Raw genomic sequence first — 16878 nt, 5'->3', positions numbered from 1 at the left:
CCACTTCTTCACCCTCTATCTATATTTCACATAAAGTAATATGTACTTGTTAGATGTTTGAAGCAACCCGTCTGTAATATTTTTCCATTACAGCTTCTTTTTGTTGTGGGCCTACTTTGCTAATGCGTGGCTCTGAGGCTGTGTTTTAGGTGCTCTGTGCTTCCGAGAAATCTACCCTTACCTATTATCTTCTTTAAACTACTTATACAAAGTAGTATAAATCAAATCTAGATGTTAGACAGATACCCATAAAATTATTTTTGTGTTTAGTAAAGTACACTAAATTTCATTCCATAAAATATCTTGTGTATATGTATATCATATAGGTCAAGCTTGTCAAAAACGTCAAATATCGTCACTTACGTGAGAACGCCGTATAATGTTGGAATTTAATTCATTTGTATTCCCTACAACCCAATCTTACATTTTAAAAGTAGGAATAATTTGCTGTTGTTAAGTTGTCAAGAACGTTATACGATGCTAAGAATTAATGAGATGAAAAACTGGAAAGAAGAAGTCGGGAAAAATGAAAATGTTACAAAATATATTGAGGACAATGTATACGTGTTTGAAGCTAAAATGATGTTTATAGTCTTAACACTCACAGTCAACATACTGTCATGAAAATATCCATCTGCATCTTGAAAAATAACGAAGGTACTCCTAAATGAACACATACAGAACTTTTTCGGACAAATAGCCGCAAAAACACAGAAATCTATATGATCATAAAAACATATATCGTCATATGGAGACTTTTCCAGCTTTTGATGGAGGGGGTGGGGAGGGGGGACCCCGAATGCCTCTCTGAACATTCTTTCATACATGGGCGTGCATCTGAGTAGAACCACCGACATTTCGTTAGCCAGCTGGATGGCTTTCTCACATGATGCATTCTACACCCAAATCGAGGTTGCGAACCCACATCGGTGAGGGGCTAGTTATTTGAAGTCAGCGAAACAGTCCACCACAGGACCCCGCCCCAACTCGATACAAGTTTAGATTTAAAGTTCATGAAATTTATTGGCTAGCAAGAAATGTGATCTAAAGTTCAAGGCAGAAAATTACGACACGACTTCATGCATAAAAGAGAAGTAAATAAAGTCGCTTTGAAACATTTAAAGATAAAGAAAATGTATTAAATGCAATATTATAAACAAATTATATTGTAAAACATAGTCTCTGGTGACATTACAGCAATGTACATTATACTGAAACATTGGTAGATATGCTGAACATTCTGATAACCACTGAGATATTATTTCTTAAAACATGAATAGTATTATTATAAAAAAAATATTCTTAATTCTAACACGACCAGCAAATAACCTATATACACATGGTAGAAAATCAATCAACAGTTATTTTGCGATAACCCATGCACGTGCAAGGTAGTGACGTCATCCTCTAGAATAGTACAGAATGATCCAGGAGCGAAGCACGTGTAGTTCATGTCATAAAAAGTAGTTACCATTTTTAACACTGTTGATACTAGTTATGTCATGTTAGAATTGAATTAACAAGTTCCCAAATGTGATCTGTTGTAGAATAATCCGAGTTTTTCGTTTTCGGGTTATTCTACGATAAACCACACTTGGGAACTTATTATTTCTTAATTTTACATTTAGTAACTAGAAGCGAATATTACTTACATGAACATATTGAGGCTTAGTATGAGCTATTGTGTACTTGGATTGCTCATGATATATAAATAAAAATAAATCTTGAAAGTAGATCCCTCGGAAGCATCGAGAACAAGGCAAACAATGATAATTTCAGACTCGGTTTGATTGAGTCTGTTCATGAGCAGTTATGGAAAATACAACGCTGCCCACGCCCCCTAGCACCGGCTTAAGCAGTATTTAATCTTCTAATCTAAATGGGTTGAAATCAATGATCCTGAAGGACCAGAAAATATAACAACACTGAAATTAAACAGAAAGATTCAAGCAAACTTAGATAACTATTATTCACTATTATGATTATTGTATACTGTTACTTATTTGTACACGGATCACACGGAAGTTAGATATTATAGATTTTAATGTAAGAACATGTAATATAATAATATTATTGATAAATTTATAATGGCAAAACAGTAAAATGCTTCAAATAAACTCCATTTCAATGTAAAGGGTTTTGACAGTCAGCAATCCGAAGATAAACAGAAGCAACTCTTCAGAATGTATTTCCATATTTTGAACAACTCTGACAGAATTGTCGGTTCCCTCTAGTACTGGAGTCTTATTTCGTTACTCTTTTTCTGGAGTCTTACTCCGCTAATTTCATGGTGGAGTCTTATTTCGCTCCTCTTCTACTGGAGTCTTATTTCGCTCCTCATATACTGGAGTCTTATTTCGATCCTCTTGTACTGGTGTTTTAATTCGCTAGACTTATAATGAAGTTATATTCCGCCCCTCTTATTCTGGAGTCTTATTCTGCCCCTCTTGTTCGGAAGTCTCATTACGTTGCTCTTGTAATGGAGTCAAATTTCGATACTCTTATACTTCTGCAATCCAAATATAAATATACCTTGTGCGGACGTCCTATTCTGCTCCTCTTGTACGGACTTTATTCTGTAACACTGCAATCGGAGTCTTATTTTTGTTTCTAGTTTTGTTCTTTGCGTCATAAATTTTGAAATGGGATATCGCTTCTTTGCTTACAACGTTTAAAACAAAAGCAGGGGCAAGTTGGTGACTCGTCTAGCGACCTATGTGATTCTATTTCAAATGTGGTTTGGTTGCCAAGCTCATCCTCTGGGATTAGGTATTCATGATCATCTTCTAACTCTTGGTTGTCATCCTCTGCAACAGGAACAAATGAATGCACGCTGCTGTTTTCTACGAGAGTTTCTATACTTAGCGCACTTGCACTACGCGTCATATCCGTGTTTTCTTCAGTATCGTTGCCTACCTCTGATCTTGTCTTGAAGATGTAATCGAAATCACTCGGTATGTCAATGTTAGTCATATTTTCTATATCTTTTACAGAAATAGTCTCAGTACTAGAACTATTGGATAAGAACGGACGCTTCAGCGACGTGTTTTCGTCAGATAAACTTTCCACTTCAGTATCCGGGTCAGATGCTGAAGTACATGTGCTTTCTGGTGAATAGGTAGCGGAACTTTCATTTGCATCAAAATTGGCGGTTAGTGCACTAATATGACTAAATCCGTCGCTAGAACATAAACAAATTGGATCTTGGAAACCGCCTCTGTAGTATGCTTTTAATGACTTTGCAATGTGACTGTAACGTCCTTTTACTTCCAAACTGTCCACCAGATGCTTGAAATTGCTTCCGATACACGCTTGTAGAACTTTTTCCCAAAGATGATTTTGGTCGCCTACTTTATTGTTACTGTCACTTATCTCATCAAATAAATGAGTTTTAAGAACATCTTTTGCATATAGATAATCTATTACATATTTAATATCTACATTCTCTTTCAGTTCACAAGTAGGACATTTGTGACCTCTTGTATTGCCTTTCATCAATTCATTGTATTGTTTCCAAATATTCTCAACCGTCTCACGACAAAAATGTTTTATACTATCCAAAAAGATTTTCATTGTTTCATAACTTCTCCCTTTTATCAAAACTATTAGCTTTCTAACTTGAGTCTTCCTGTCTGTTTTTTCACGTATTTGTTTGCATTCGTCCTCTGTAATGCAGCCTTCTTGGATGAGAAGGTCGGGTATTTCACTTTCATTAAATGGCAGTTCTTCTACTAGATTCATCACGCTTGCTTGAATGGCTTTCGCTAGATTGCGTTGCATTTCTGAAAAACAGATACCTTTAAGGTAGCTTTAACGTTTTATTATATTTTGTTAGTTACATCTTCTTCAAAGTTCTGTGTCTTTTTAATTAAATCAACCAAATGGTATATATTCTTTTTTTACAAGCAAAATGGACCTCTGTCGAAAAAAGAGGTTTTGGAATTAGACTCTGTTTATTGCAGACTTTAGGTTACAAAGTAAAATAGCCGTAATATGAGAGAGATCCCACATTTAAGGCTTCGGTAAATGCTTTATTCCAGGGAAATAGAATCTGTCATGTAATGTGCCATTATCCGTTTAAATCCTATTTTAGCTATTAACCGTATGTAAGGAAATAGTTTAATATAATGATTATAAGCCTAGCTTATTTCATTTTTAAAACATCAAACTGACGTTTTGTGAGGTCGAAACGACAGAAGGGCTACAAGCTGTGTCCGGGAGCATGCCACCACCCCCGCCCCCAGCCCCCCCCCCCCACCCCCCTCCGAAAAATTTTGAAAATAATGGCTCCATCTGGTGTATTCTAGGCGTACTGAGGTACTTTATTTAGTGGTTTTGTGACAAAATCAACCCAAATAACATGTCAGTGTTCTTGTGTAAGTATCTCGGGATGTTTTAGCCCGATTTCTGAAGATTTGTATGGCGAGGGGTTACCAAGGGCTATTTAACATAGAAATCGTAAAGAGCGTTATAGGAGCTCGTGCAAACTTTGTCGGATTTTTATTTTTATTGTGCGAGAGTAGCGAGCGAGAAAAAATGCATATTTTATATTTTTTCACCCAGAACAAAAGACAAATTGCGTATTTGAGCGTAGCGAGCGAGAACAAATACATATTTTACTTTTTTCACCCAGAACAAAAGATATACGAGCGTAGCGAGCGAGAAAAAGTGCATATTTAACATTTTTCACCCTTATTAAGATACGTATGCGAGCGTAGCGAGCGAGAAAAATGCATATTTTGCATTTTTTCACCCAAAACAAAAGTCAAATTACCTATGTTTTGGCGATTTTAGGGGGTGCGCGCTGGGTGCGCCCCTCCCCCCACCTGGAACACCCTTGCCTTTGTTCATTGATTGACAAGTGTCTCCTGTCTTATATAACAGAAATAAAACATGTCATCTAAACATAAAGGATGACAAAATTGCTTATATTTGTAGTTACGTGACAGTTTTTGATTTCGTACCGTGTCGGTTAATGAACTATAGATTGTAGCATCCACTGAAATTTTAGTAGTTGTTAAAACAAAAACTGTACCATATTTCCCATATCGTATCGGTCCTGATAGTCTAGAAGAAGACGACAGATGTTGATGTTCATCCTGGCCTCCTTTTAGTTGATATTCGAGACCCGCTGTCTTCGGGCGAGCTGTTTATAAAATGAAACATCAAACTTTATACTATGTCTATTCTGTTCTGAAGTATTCTACATTACGAATTGTGTTCTATAAACATACATTGGAACAAACATTTGCGCTTTGGTGACAGGAGCTTTCAGACAGCAGCTGCGAGATTATGGAATGCCCTCCCATCTGGCATAAGAAACTGCAAGTTCAATTTTCATTTTTTATTGTTCATTATATAGATGTTTTTATGTAAAGCACTTTTGAACGTTTTTTTATATGAAAAGAGTGCTATATAAATATGCTATATAATAATAATAATAATAATAATTATAATAATAATAACATTCGACGGGTTGGTTTTTAAAACTCATCATACCTGCACTTTGTACTTTCTGCATGCAGAAAGGAAGAACTCTTTTGTAATATTGTCTGAAATTTACGTATGACAAAAATGTTCTAAGCAACATGGGTGTTTGTTTTTCATTATTCATTATAGTGTAATATAAGTAATTCCCTCCTGAATCCTTTAGCGGGCTCATACGCGGGAAAGAATGTTTAACTGTTAGTTTTTGTTGTTGTTTTTGTTGTTGTTGTTGTTGTTGCTTTTTTGTTTTCAGTCGGAGGAGCGAGGGATCGAACGCTCTTTAGCTCTTATGCTCTCGTATCTTACCACTGGACCGCATAATCAACTCAAAGAAACTTGTGCAATACCAAGACAGGTCCGATTGCTTGTTAGATTTATTTAGTGCATAATTTCATTATATCGTTACACGAAATAATCTTCATCAAAGGGAATGAATAAATGTTGTGTTAAGGATAAAAGTGATAAGGCATATTTATGTTCAATGTTTATATTTCTGTGAATTCGGAAGAACTATTTAAAGAATTTTAAGAAAGAAATAAAATTGACTTTATTTATCGTTATTTTTTAAACATAATTATACTAAGCGAATCCTTAATAACAATAAAAGGAATTTAACTTGGCTAAATATCAAAACTATGCTTGCATAGAGAAACAGTGTTTGAATTGATCGTTTTCTGTTTCAAATAAGAAATTTTGGGATAATACCCCTTTAAACGTTAACCTCAATTTTTTCACTTGTCATGATATAGCTACGAAATTATGTAAAGGCTATGCTGATGTTTTCAATTTTTCGTCCCGTCACAATTCTGTTATGTTGCATTTATAAGACTGTTATATAATAATGTCGAATTAAGTGGCAACAGTGTGATGCCATGTTACATAATATCTACGGAATTCCGTTAGGGCCGTCGCCTTTGAATGTGTTGATCTGAAACGCGACAGTGCGATAGTACAATGATGAAAACGCGAAATCACGAAACTACTATAACGAAAACGCGACAACACGATGAAGATAACGCGATACTATGATAACGAAATAGTACGATAGTACGATGATGATAATGCGATATACTATCGCGTTTTCACCATCCAACTGTCGCTTTTCATCATCGTACTATCGCACTGTCGCGTTTTCGTTATCGTAGTATCGTGATTTCGCAATTTCGTTATCGTACTATCGCGTTGTCATCATTGTACTGTCGTGTTATCATCATTGTACTGTCGCGTTATCACCATCGTACTTTCGCGTTATCGCCATCGTACTATCGCATTATCATCATCGTACTATCGCCTTCCGGTACCCATGCGCATAGACGAATTTCCCCTTCAGTGTTCTTGTTTCCATTTGTCTTGTTATTAAAGCACTGTTAAAGTTCAAAATGATATCTATTGTCTTTTCATGGGTTGTACAACGTTTTTCAGCTAAAACCGAATATGTAATTTGGCAAAAACTCTGCAGGTCAATCGATACGAGTTTTCTATATAGTATAAGATTAATAACAACAAAAGAGATTCTCATTTTGTACCATAGTCAGAGGGTTTTTTGTCTGACATGAATATTTTCACAAATATGATGATAACTGTTTTCGCAAGTATGATGGCTTTTATTTCTTCACTGAAAAAAGAAGCAAATGCATGTCTTGTAATGCTCAACTTATCGATGTTGAATTCCATAAGACGCATAATCCCACTGAAATCGGAGCATCGCAAGACACCATTCGAAAATATTCGAAGAATATTTTTTGCAGTTTTCATGGCATATATTTTCATTTTAAGGCATCAACGTCTGGCAATTTTCTGCAAAAATTAAATAGCATTTCATTTTCGATTTGCTTTTGTCAAAATAAAAAGTAAAGCAGTTTCCAACCAAAAGTGACAAAGTTAACGCCCCTTTACTTAGAAATTGTATTTATGATGTTACAGAAATAAGAAATGCAGTCAAATTATATCTGCATAGCATTTTGAACCTGTTCTACAATCAACATGCCACACGCTTCGCCTCCTTAAATTAATTCTCTGTAAATGTCTCTTAAGTTGCCGATACAAAATGAATGCTTAATTATGTTGCTTTTGGCTAACTAGAAGCTGTAGCTATAGGAGGAGCATCAATAAAATCATGAGTTTCACACGCGAGGATCCGTGTTCGAATCTGCATATATCCGTATATCGAGAGCGGGAGCTATAACTTCTAATCTTCTAATCTTAAACATGCACATGCGAACCGGAAGGCGATGGTGCGATAATGATAACGCGACAGTACGATGGTGATAACGCGACAGTACGATGATGATAACGCGACAGTACGATGATGCTTATGCGATAGAACGGTAATGTAATTGCAATATCACGATACTACGAAAACGAAAATGCAATAATGCGACAGTACGAAGGCGAAAACGCGAGAGTACGATGGTAAAAATGCGATAGAATATCGCATTATCATCATCGTACTATCGTGTTATCGCGTTTTCTTTATCGTAGTTCGCGTTATCATCATCGTGTTGTCGCTTTTTCGTTATCGTAGTTTCGTGATTTCGCGTTTTCATCATCGTACTATCGGGTATCACGTTTCAGATCAATACATTCAAAGGCGATGGCCCTAACGGAATTCCGTATGAAAACGCGATAGAATATCGCATTATCATCATCGTATTATCGTATTATCGCGTTTTCGTTATCGTAGTATCGCGTTATCATCATCGTGTTGTCGCGTTTTCGTTGTCGTAGTTTCGTGATTTCGCGTTTTCATCATCGTACTATCGGGTATCGCGTTTCAGATCAATACATTCAAAGGCGATGGCCCTAACGGAATTCCGTAAAAATCTTTCCACAAACCAACACACAACATTACAACAATGCAACATAACATAACCACATTGCGATACAATGTACAACATTCAAACGCGAAATCAAGTATTTTAGTGCCTCATTATCGTACTGACATGCATTTTCGAAACAGTCCTAAATATTTATTCGTAACATTGAAGATTGTGTATTTCCGCCGTCAATCCATATATTAAGGTTAGCATACCTATTAGCAGATATATAGGCAAAGTATAATACATAACTTCCTGTACGAAATTTTACAGCTGTAAAAGACCTTTTTTGTTCAAAATTACAGTCATGCTTATTTTAAAATTTACACCTGCAGATTTTATATAACAACATTGGTTTTACAGTTGTAGGGTTAACGCACGTTTTTTTTGTGTAACAACATCTGCAGAATCCCAAGGGATTGGTTGGTGCACGAGCCCGTAGGGCGAGTGCACCAACATAGCCCGAGGGATTCTGCAGATGTTGTTTCACGAAACAAACGTGTGTTATCGCTATTCTTGCATAAAACACAACTTAAGTGCTGGAAATATCGAAAAAACAAGACTATCCAGCTGACATTAGCCGATCGAAGTCGGCCGTTTCAGGTTGTTATGGACACATGTTTTATTTATGCATTTCCCGGGCATACAGAAACAGTGCGTATTTTATACATGTCGAACGGACATTCTTGTTGTGGTAATTTCTTTAATATTAAATATATGTAAAATAAGCATGACTTCCCCTTTTTCCGATATATCGGTAGGAACTTTAGCTTTAGAGGCTCGGAATTATGAGAAAAGGACTTACCCTACACGGCATCCTGTCTTTACACAATTTGCAGGTGAGGTGCCGACAGAACACAATTCTGCTTGGTTTAAATTAATAGTCTGCCCCTTACGCTTTTTAAATGTAAATATTATCGTTTAATAGAAACTGGTATCAATACCTATATTCTTCATGTCATTAAGAATGAAATCTCTAGGCCTATAACTAGAAAATGTTGCTTTACACCCCACCCCATCGCGATCAAAGTTTGATAAACACAAAAATTTGAATTTTTCCAACATTGATATAATCAACTTAGATCACAGGTGGCAGTATCATTGATTGGTCACCCCCTCCCCACCCTAAGACCCCTGATACAAGCCTGAAAAAAAATTCTGACATTCTCAGTTGTTCCTTAATATCCCCACCCTACAAGACCCCTGATACAACCCTGAATTTTTTTTTTCAGCTATCAAAACAGTACTTATTAGAAGGTATGAAGTCTGCTATATGTCCATTTGCCAAACAATGTGGAACATATCATATTGTCGTTTCGGCGATTTAGACGCATTCTGACGGCATATCGCTATGCCTATCATTCACTTAAATAAAAAGGTCTGCAATTCCACAGTTTACCTAATTCAGATCCAACAAATGACTATATTCTAGCAAAATATTTCAATTTCACATTATTTTGAGTTGTTGGAAGCCATCTTGAAACTGAAACGCTCGTCCAATCAGATCGTGTGTTACAACACAGGTACTGCCAAATCCAAGATGGCTTCCAACAACTCAAAATACCATGAAATTGAAATATTTTGCTAGAATATAGTCATTCATTGGATCTGAATTAGGTAAACTGTGGAATTGCAGACCTTTTTATTCAAGTGAGTGATAGGGATAGCGATATGCCGTCAGAATGCGTCTGAGTCGCCGAAACGACGATATCGTATGTTCCACATTGTTTGGCAAATGGCATATAGCAGACTTTATACCTTCTAATAAGTACTGTTTTGTTATTTGAAATTCTTTTTTCAGGGTTGTATCAGGGGCCTTGTAGGGTGGGGATATTAAGGAACACCGGAGAATGTCAGAATTTTTTTTCAGGGTTGTATCAGGGGTCTTAGGGTGGGGAGGGGGTGTCCAATCAATGATACTGCCACCTGTGACTTAGATTGGATTTATAAACTCAAACATGGTTGGTGAGATCTACAAATAAATTGAAAAATATATAATAAATACCTTCTGTTTATCAAATGTTCATTAACTGTGGAAAAATCCTTCAAACTTTACGCTTCGTCATGTTTATGCTTTACATTACACACCATCACTGCATCAGTAGACTGCATAGATGTGTAAAGTAGACACAAACATTTTTTAAAAGTTTTAGTGTAAGATTTAAAGTTAGCATGTCAACTTTCTCGACTCAAATTAATTTGGAAAACGAAATTGTATTTTTGTAAATTGCTGTTTGCCTATCATTTTCAGGGATTAAATCGCGGCGTGTAAACTTACTTTGAGTCTAATACGCGTAATAATACAATAATAAGGAACGTCAATTCATCGCGTATCAAGAGAGGTAGCGCTTATTACAAGTTAAAGTAAAGTTAGGTTGAAAATGATATTTTTATATAATATAGCAGATGAAAAGATTTCATAAATCTCGGACCTTTCGACTTCGGCCAAAATTGATTCGGGATCCATAATTTGCTTACGTTGGACCCACAACAGCATATTCAAAACGTTCACCAACAGCGCGTGCTCACGAGAATCTCCTTGTTTGAACACGTTTTTTCCCTGTTTGTGCATGCCCAAAATCGGCAAAAAACAAAGGTTTTATGCAAGAATGTAGATTTCAATTTACAGCTGTAACACGAATGTAAAACGGTTCGAATTATGCATACGAGAATAGCTGTAAAAATACTTACAGTTGCAGTTGCAGCTGTGAATATGCCTAAATGAGGGCGTTATTTTCAGGGGCTAAAACAAAGGTACAAAAGGTTATAGGATGAATAGAAATTCTCTAGAAAGGGAAGCAAATACTAGAAAAATGGCAAAATAAATGATCTAGTAAGTAAAATGTTTACAGTATAGCAATTACAAAATTCAAGAGTAAGATACTAGGTAGATACTAGGTAGTAACTATGCATCAGATCTTGTTTAAAGAACTTTCTTTGTCATGAAAACGTATGAAAATCTTGTCATTATGACTTTTAAAATCATCAGCTTCAAATATAGTGTAAATAGATGTACTTAAACTTGTCCTTTTACAACTATATTAGATAATTAAACATTTGCACCTACTCCACAACGGTTAAAATTCCAATATTTTAGATGATGTGGTGTATTTGTGAATATCCAACCAAAATGCATTAAAGATGGCTGACAATACTCATATTCCCCTCCAAAAGGTAGGAAACAGTCATGTTAGATAACTGATTGAAGGTTTATCAATATGAAAACTTTTCTAATATCTTGTTGTAAAGGCTTGTACTCTGTATCTTCTACATGCATTTACCAATGCATGATTATCTCCCCTGATTTTATTAAAAATGGATTTATCTCACTGACAGTAAGCATTTATAGGATTTCATTTTTGACACAAGTTGGACTAAGACAATCAGGGTAGATAACTATGGACTGATTTTATGTCAAATTACCTCCCTTTGTTTCAAATTAAAATGGGTGTATCTCAGTTACCCATACCGAAGAATATTCCTCCGGCCATTAATCGATAGCGGTCAGATTTTCTATATAGAAATAAGAAGGGCATGTACACATTTTACTTAATAACAAAATTACTAAAAATAAGAAACCTTAGGTGCAAACATATTACCAAAGTTCAACATTTGATTCATCACAAGGTTTTTTTTAATTAAATTTTATCTTAATTTTTGATTCGTTCTTCGCATGAAGTTTGATGCCATCATTTCGTCATTTTTTCCCTTCTTTGTTTCCATATAAAATGTGCAAAAATCTCATACATGCGTTTCTTCAAAGCATTTTTTGTACAAAACCATTGATATGAAAGCTTAGGTGCAAGAACTTTCCTACTCTCATTGAATTTATCTTTTGAATGATATTTATTTCATTTTTGTGAAATAAAAATTTGATTCGTTCTCAGACGGTTTATTTCCACTAATTTCGAAGAAAAATTAACTTCAGCGCGCAGTTGTTGTTGTAGCGTCATAAGCAGACGATATTATAGTATGCCGTGTGAACATGCGGTATTGTAATCAAAAGGTTAAAGTAATGATTTAATCATTTAATGTAATTTTACTTCGCGAGTAATTCATTTTGTGTTAATATCACAAATTAACAATATAAGATAAATATTGCATTTCAATATTTCGGTTCTAAAAAGAAAGAGATGCGCATTTCTTCTTATGTTGTTGTTCTCACCTTATTTCATATACATTTAAATATCAAGTGTCAATTATGCCAATTATGTCAATTAAACATTAAAAGAGATAGCTTTCCTATCGACTATCGACCCTTGGATCACAAATGCAAACTGTCGTAAAAAGGTAAAATACAGAATTTTTTGTATATATTTTACTTAATAATTTTTAGTAAATAAATTCAAGGTCCGCCTTGATCAAATTAAAGCTGGAAAATATGTCCGGAGCATTTTTTGTGTACAAGAATGTTTTTGCAATGTAAATAATATCTGCATTTAAAACAGAATTGAATTTTACTTCAGTAACTTAATGATATAGTTTTGTTTTCGTGAAAATTTTACCTGGTTTCATGATCTTTACAGTTATCATAAATGTCGTCGTGATTAACTTACTTTCATAAATTATTGTACATGTTCAATTCAAGATAATTTTACATGAAACAAATTTCTATACTGTAATCCTATTGAATGATAATTTATAGAAGTAATAAAATGTTGTATGCATCAGCATAAATCCTTTTTATTGGACCTGTAATAAAACTTGCCAAATACCTCTAAATAAGGAACGTTAAATCAACACAGACGTTTATAACACTGATGAGGCTGTAATTGCGTTTTGAATTCAATACGGGTATTTTTTTTTGTAATTACAAGGTAAAATTATCATGCGATTTTAATCTTTTGCATATTTTTTATTTTGCAAACAGTCTTCATATATTGGTGGAATATGTGTAGTTATATTAAAATGAATAATGTCTGCTTGAATACGGCAAAATACCTGTACCACGCTGATTGCCTCTATCTTTTTATTTTTTTTTTTAATTTTACAAACATACCATAATTTTCGATTCATTAAACTTCCTATTTTGTCTATATGTTAAGAATTACTGGATTGATATACGTGTGATGTTCAACCATTTCAGAATAAAATAATTCAAAACCTACACCTGTGTAATTATAAATTGTAAATAGCTGTTTAAAAAAAAAACAACACACAAAATAACTTACGTATGTATTTTTGTGACATAAGAATGGACGTGGTAGTGGCAGCAGGTATAATACATATCAATCAGACAATTTTTAAAATATATTCGTCAAAGTTATAAAATCGGATAAAACATGGTTCGATCTTTTTTTTTTTTTTTTGTGTGGGGGGGGGGGGGGAGGTGGAAAGGGGGCGGTGGTACCTAATGTGTAAAAGACACATATTATACTTAAAGAAAGCCTTATTTAAAACAGTGTAAAATCAGATCATATTTCTTAAATATATATGTCAGATTTTATTTTTCAACGACAGCGTATTTTATAGATGGGAGACGCCGTAAAAATATGGAGTGTATATCAAAATCCCCTTGATCAAAATCCCCTCCACTGAAAAATGACTGGGTGTTACAAAATCCCCTTCATACTTTTGCAGTGCACGTGGGTATCATAATCCCCTCTCTGATTTTCATTATAGATATATAGATATCAGTGCTCCAAATTATATTATGTTTGCTAAAGACATTATATTTACGTGCTTTATGCAATAGACTTTTAAATTGTATATAGTTGTATTTGAACTTGATGAAATAAGTAAAAATCACAGAGGGGATTATGATACCCCCTGCAGAAGTATGAAGGGGATTTTGTAACACCCTGTCACTTTTTAGTGTAGGGGATTTTGATCAAGGGGATTTTGATTGTCTCCCAAAATATGACCGGTCGTATATTAAATGAAAGTAATCCGGCAAATTACAATATAAAAGGTACAATACGGATTTTTTTTCTGCCTGTTCGTATTAACTTGTAAAATACCAGCCTTAATGTTGGCAGAATTTATATAGGTATATAATAAAATATATTATTATTTGTCTAAATTTAAACTGTTTTTGTTCAGTGAGACACAGGAAAAGCATACCTATCCATTTTCTTGTATTGCAGTCACGAAGAGAAAAGACATTTGTTTTAGTCTCGCTTTAACAGACATAAATAGACATCGGCGGCATTTAAAGTTTTCGTATATATACATGTTGCGAGCGATAACAACCTTTATAATTTGCAAATAACGTATTAAATTTCTACTTAAATTACCAATAGTCATTGTTTCGATTGCCGCTTGAAAACATATAGGCCATTAATTGCACTTATATTGATTAAAGATTTATGTCACTTAAATAAACAATAGACATAATATACAACGATTATGAATTTTACTCTAAAGTCCTAAAACAATGGTACCACAAAATAAACAAATGTATAGAGATTTTTGTGTAATTTGGAACTAATTTTCATAACAGCTAGATCTACCTTCTTAATTTTCAAAGTGCAGAAACAAATGAAACATTAGAAAAATCCTAGTCAAAATTTTGCAGATGCCAAAAACTTAGAGAAATATCATTAACAACAGTAATCAGTAACTTATGATCTTTTATTGCCGTATTAACACTTTTTAACTCCAGTTAAATATTTGTATTCCAGGTGTCGTAAGCAATTTGAAAATTATACAGCAATACTTACAAGCTCCTGTTCTTATCTCCATTTTCAATTCCGTTTATAAACAGTCAAGTATTACAACGAAGTGAGATATAGTTATTGAATAAAAAGAAAATTGGTTCATTAGACACATATACGGAAGCCTTGAAGTGCCTCAACTTACTTAGATATTTTGGGATTATTTTGAGTTTCTTGCTTATGACATTGCCACAAAATATAGTTCCAGTCATCATTAAGGTGTTTTCTAATTTGACATAATACATATGTAGGACCCTTAAATGTAAAAATAATCCCAGATGTGAAAATGATTACATGTGTAAAATCTAGTTGTTCTAAATGTAAAATTGATGCAATCCACTTCCCCTATAGACTTCTTTTCATAGGTACCAAAGTGTTCGGCAGGACCAACTCTTTCAAAATAAAAATTGTTTCCGTTAAAAAGCTCTTTTGAATAATATATGATTCCATGGCAGCCGTTCAGCCAATCATTTAGATGATAATCAGTCATATCTTGGTCAGTTTTGGTGATAAAAAAATAAAATCGTATCAAAATGGAGCTGGGGCATCGGCCTTTCAAAACCAGAATTTTTATTTTAATAAACTAATTTGTATATTCATGAATATTTCAAAACGAGAATGTTACAAAATGACAAAATTTTGTTAGAAAATAACATTTACTAAGTTTTTATTCAATTTAAAGTACCAAACAGTTTGATTTCGTCTTAAAGTCTCTCAGTGTTTTCTTAAATAGTATTTTGTAACACTGAAGGTGGTTGTTTTACTCTAAAATAGGTATGTTGAGCTAATTGCATAAAATGAACCACTGCCACAACCAACGTCTCAGGTGACAAGACACCACAAAAAAAACTGAATAAAGTGATATAGTGATAAAGATTATTGTTATCAATAAAATAACAATTGTGTGAGCTGAATTGTTCGGAAACATAGATTAAACACATATTCGAAGGAGGAATCAGTATGTAATCAGTTGTATCAGTTATTAAGAAATTATATATCAGACAGTTGTGATCTGGACTTAAAGTCTTTGAGTGTTTTCTAAAATAGTATTCTGGTACTCTGAAGGTAAATATTTTTTCCAAATAAAAATGCTTAGTTAATTTGCATGAAATGAACCACAGCCACAACCAACGTATTAGGAAACAAGATACCACTAAACCTGAACATAATGATAAAATTAACTGTGATCAATATATTGGTATTAATTAAAGCTGCATCATATGAAAATATAGTGTAAATACTTATTTGAAGGAGGAATCTGTTTGTAACATACTTTACACATGTTACGTTACGATTCCAGTAATCTTGTTCTATTGCATCGTTATTCTTAGAAAATAGTATAGGAATATTCTGTTCTCAGGTTATTGAATGCTGTTACAAAATAGGATAGCTCCATACGTCTCAAGCAGTGAGATATTTCCCTAATGGTGCTTTAAACACATTACCACTGCATTTTGTTGTATTTAGAAACATGTAGAAAGAAATTCAAATCATTGTTATCAATATCATGATATCATTGATTTGTTTAAACTTTAAAGTATAAATTCTAACATGTTTTTCTTTTTTTTTGTCAACCAAGAAATTATCTGAAACATTTTTGAATTAATGTACAGGTATCTATCATTCAGTTATGCTAATATCAGTTTCTTAATGATGTTGTTCTTTTATTTGATGGTTTCAATATTGTTGTCAATAATTACATTTCACATCGATTATGTATTTTTATCTATATATTCTGTATATATTAATGATAAACACATCCCTAAAACAACTAGATGAAGTATACAGGTAGTTTAAGTAATTTTTAGATTAAAACTGATGAATTTGCAATATGCTGCTACGTATGTGAACAATATCAAGTGGCTGAAAACCAAATTGTTAAGAAAGCAAATACATAATACTGTTCAAAACTTCTAGGA

At 33.8% G+C, this 16878-nt stretch overlaps 1 protein-coding gene across 1 annotated transcript; it reads right to left on the bottom strand.

Moving 5' to 3' along the window:
- Nucleotides 1-1143: 1143 nt before the first annotated feature.
- On the bottom strand, nucleotides 1144-15027 carry LOC123548167 (uncharacterized). Its single transcript, XM_045335396.2, has 3 exons — nucleotides 14966-15027; nucleotides 5036-5146; nucleotides 1144-3782 (listed from the first exon to the last, which is right to left on the bottom strand). The coding sequence occupies exons 1-3, from the start codon at nucleotides 14985-14987 to the stop codon at nucleotides 2629-2631; spliced, it is 1287 nt and encodes a 428-aa protein (XP_045191331.2). The 5' UTR covers nucleotides 14988-15027; the 3' UTR covers nucleotides 1144-2628.
- Between the last annotated feature and the right edge of the window lie 1851 nt (nucleotides 15028-16878).

This window comes from Mercenaria mercenaria, chromosome 3 (genome assembly GCF_021730395.1).
Source record: "Mercenaria mercenaria strain notata chromosome 3, MADL_Memer_1, whole genome shotgun sequence".
NCBI lineage: Eukaryota > Metazoa > Mollusca > Bivalvia > Venerida > Veneridae > Mercenaria > Mercenaria mercenaria.
This window is presented reverse-complemented; position numbering and strand designations above follow the sequence as displayed.